General features: G+C 42.6%; 1 protein-coding gene across 1 annotated transcript; it reads right to left on the bottom strand.

The window, feature by feature from the left end:
- Positions 1 to 533: 533 nt before the first annotated feature.
- On the bottom strand, positions 534 to 3,034 carry LOC137718215 (F-box/kelch-repeat protein At3g06240-like). Its single transcript, XM_068457721.1, has 4 exons — positions 2,901 to 3,034; positions 980 to 2,679; positions 794 to 842; positions 534 to 705 (listed from the first exon to the last, which is right to left on the bottom strand). Exons 2-4 carry the CDS (start codon positions 2,645 to 2,647, stop codon positions 551 to 553), a joined length of 1,872 nt encoding a protein of 623 aa, XP_068313822.1. The 5' UTR covers positions 2,648 to 2,679; positions 2,901 to 3,034; the 3' UTR covers positions 534 to 550.
- Between the last annotated feature and the right edge of the window lie 921 nt (positions 3,035 to 3,955).

The following is a 3,955-nucleotide window of genomic DNA, read 5'->3' on the forward strand; positions in this document are numbered from 1 at the left end:
ATCTGTCTCTGAGGTCGCTCCAAACTGCAGCAGCAGTTTCGGTGTACATGATGTTGCCGGCTATGTCTGAGTGGACTGAATTCACAATCCATAATGTAACCATGTCATTGCATCTTTTCCAGGCCGCATAATTTGCGTCCAGTGATGAGGGAGCCTTGATGGTTCCATCAATGAACCCAATCTTGTTCTTTGCGCTGAGACCCATGCGCATGGCACGGCTCCATTGCCCGTAGTTGTTTCCATCAAGAGTTTTGGAAACCAGGACAAGTCCAGTGTGATTTGAGTGATGAATGATGTATGGGTCTGAGAACTCCATGAGATTCTCATCTGATTTATTGTTTTTGGGTTTGACTGGTTCTGTCATGTTGTGGTCAATGGTATTTGTGGGAGAGCTGTAGAGATTACGGAAAGGCTATGGTGGTTATTGTGTTTGTGGTGGCGGAAGCATGAAAGAGTCACCGGGATCGGTGCTCTGATACCATCTTGAATTGTGAGTTTAATATTTTTGGTTCTCATATTCATTCTCTGCTGCAATGGTTTTATATACATCTTACACACACGCATGCAATAAACTACAGTTGTAAAGGTGGCGTGCTTGCTGCCCATGCTGCAACACATCAGAGAGAATATTAACAATTTCTCCAGCTTTTTTCCTTTCTTCTTCAGTCAACTTCCCGTAGAGGAGACTCAAATATGGCATAGAACCTGCATCAAATATTGCAGACACGCAGATTACATACGTACATTCCCGTCAACACTTTAAGAAATTAAGTCACTGTAAACAACAACTTACTGTTGTAGAAACCGAAATGGTAGCTCCAACTTTGGGCATTTTCAAACAACTAAGAAAAGGTGTAATGATAAGTGAGTCCATTCAAGCTCAAACCAAAACGAGAAAGATGAAAAGGAAACAAAACAGAACAAAACAAAACATCAAGAAAATGAATATGTATTAACAAGTGATCGAGAAAATATATACCTCTCGATCCATCAATAATGAAACACACTGGTGATAGTAATTCTTAGTCACCACCCTATCAACTTTAGCAACTATGTCATCCATAGGAGCAAATCTAAACTTGTTAAGGGCATCCTCACGACTCATCATCTGGATGGATCCCAGGATGGGGATGTGAGGTTCGATCTCCGGCCCACCAAACTCTGCCTGGAGGCCCTCGATCACCTTCTTGATTCTATGGGAAACATCAGCCGGTGGAATGGCCCAAACCGAATACGAGTACAACCTCCGGCAACTTTCCCTCTTCCCCTCTACCACCACTATCGCATCTTCATCTTTATCTGAGCAAGTATTCTCTATGCTCTTAAGCTTGTGGCTGCGTCCCATGACCGAAACTATGCTATTCACATAAACAATAATACTATCTTTATCTTCTGTTTCAATGGGAATATGCTTAAGCTTTTTGGTACAAAGATTAAAGAAAACTACGTGTCCATCACTGTCAACCATAAGCCACTCATCGCCCCACAACGCCACAGGTCCAGACCTACGTATCTGATCATCTGTGCCCTCAATGGTCAAGTGTTTTGTCCAAGCACCCTTAAAGCCATCATCCATCACCCACATTTCATAAGGTTCAGGATATCGACGATGGTCCACACTAAGGGCAAAAAAAGCAACTGATTCATTCCAAACAGTAAGCTTCAAATAGAGGTGATTCGACCGGACAAACTGTTGGAGCTCAGATGGTAAGGGTATACCGTGAAATACCTCACGACTTGTATCGAAGGAAATGATCGATCTCCCATTCGCATGGAATCGATGCTCAACTGCGTCAAATGGAAATAATTCCTTATCTTGCTCAATTCCCAGCCAATAACACATTCGCTTGAAGGACATCTGGAAATCCTTAGGCCAAAACAAAGTAGTTTCGGTTTCTAAAGAATCTGTGTTGATCTCTTCCCAAAAATCACAACCCATGGTGTATACTACTGCTCTGTGCCGACTAAGAAATCTCCGGCGGTTTTCATCTCCCTCTTGAAAATAAGTGGTAAAGGTCACAACTTTGTACTCGTTAGACATGGGATCATAGCCAAATCCAGTATGAAAACCAGTTTCGAGATGGTCTTGCCCATCGTAATCATCCGGCTGGTGCAAGGGCCACATTGGAAGGCATGGCTCATCAGGAATACGATTGAATTCCCCAATTCCGGGATTGCATAAAACTAGGCCACTCTCACTAGATAGTAAAACAATGCCATTGCAGTGGCCGTGGATACGAAATTGTTGTTCCGGCACTCCGATATTTTGAATCAAAGATTGAGGAATAATGATGTCCTGGACACCAACAAGAGAGCAGCTATTGCTATGCTCGTCATCAGTATTATCATCGTCTCTGCAAAACTCAAGAATTGATAATACTTCTTCAGTCTCCCCCTTCTTAGTGGTGCTGTTACACTTGGGGTTCTCCTCCTCCTCCTCCTCATGCTGCCGCTGCACTACTAATCGCGCCAAAAAGACGTGGAGAGTGGTGAGATTGTTGTTCGCGGAGTTGGAGAGGTGATTTGACACGAAACCCGGATTGTTGATGAGAGCAGACCACCATTTAGAGACACATTTGAATCGCATCAGAGTTTTGGGAGGCAGAGTTAGTAGGATTTTCACCAACATATCTTGTCCCATTTTCATTTTGCCGCTGCAACACTCCTCGCGCTCTCCCTCTAACGATAAACAACAAATTATGAAGACTTTTTAATTAAGATTTCTAAGAAGAAAAAATCACAAACAGTAAACTGATTCAGATTTTAGATCAAATCTTTGATTAATTCTCGGAAGCAAGGTCCAATTACATACGTCCTGATCTGCGTGTGTGCCTATCATCACCACAGAAACTGATTAGGATTAGTAAGTAAAGATTTTCATTAATTGTTGCAGAAATTACCGGAGACGAAAGAGACCCCCGCCGGAGAAGGAGTCGATGGAGGCCGCACTGCTGGTTTTGTGTTCTGCTCTACAACCGTGATGATAGACCGAGTGTTAGAGATGCGTTTCTTGAACCCTCTAACTCAAAAGTTGGGCCCACCTAATATCATCCATTGCTTTTTTTGTGGGCCTCATGGAACATGTTAGTTCTTCTGTCACATCGTGTCAACATGGCATAATGTGGATTATGCCTTGATTTTAGCCTGCATTATACTGTAAAGATACATTATTTGGAAGAAAAAAAAAAGTATAGTATTTGCATTTCTTAGAGTAGATATGAATTATGTCAATTTTAATGTATTGAGATATGCATTCATTGTATCTATATTTTGAGTAAATATTAGTTTACTACCCTCAAGTTTCATGATTCTCAACATTTGGTACATGAAGCTTTTTTTGTCCGAGAGTCATATCTAAAGTGTTAATTTTGGGATAGTCTCATACATCCGTTAGTCAAACTGTTAACTCTGCCTTTAACTGATGATGTGGCGCCTATGTGGACAACAATTGGACGACACGTGTCATTAAGGGATCCACGTGAAAATTCAAAATTCAAAGAAAAAAAAAAAAAACAACAACAACAAAAGCAAAACCCAGATTCTCTTCCCCAAATCCCAATGTGCCCACCTTCCTACCCCCATCACCCGCAACCACTTCCCTCCCCATTGCGCCTCCATCCCACCTTCTCTCATCCCCCATCATCCCTCCCAAAAATCCCGTCGTCGCCCTCCTTCTCCCGTCCCACAATCCCTTTGAAGCCGTTGATGGCGAGGTCTAAATCCTTGAGGTTTTTTAGACGACCCAACGAGTCAGGAATCTCGCAACTAAGTTTCACTCGGTGAGCCAGAGCACCTCAAGATTCGTCAAATTGCCGAGCTTCGCCAGGATCCGACCGGGGTGAAACGGGTTGTAGGAAAGGTTGAGCATTTTTAGGGTGGAAATGTTGTCGAGAAACGGAATGATGGTGCTTTTGATGAGATTGTAGATGAGATAGAGGACCTCGAGTTTTTGGAA

Source organism: Pyrus communis, chromosome 1 (assembly GCF_963583255.1).
Source record: "Pyrus communis chromosome 1, drPyrComm1.1, whole genome shotgun sequence".
Classification (NCBI taxonomy): Eukaryota; Viridiplantae; Streptophyta; class Magnoliopsida; order Rosales; family Rosaceae; genus Pyrus; species Pyrus communis.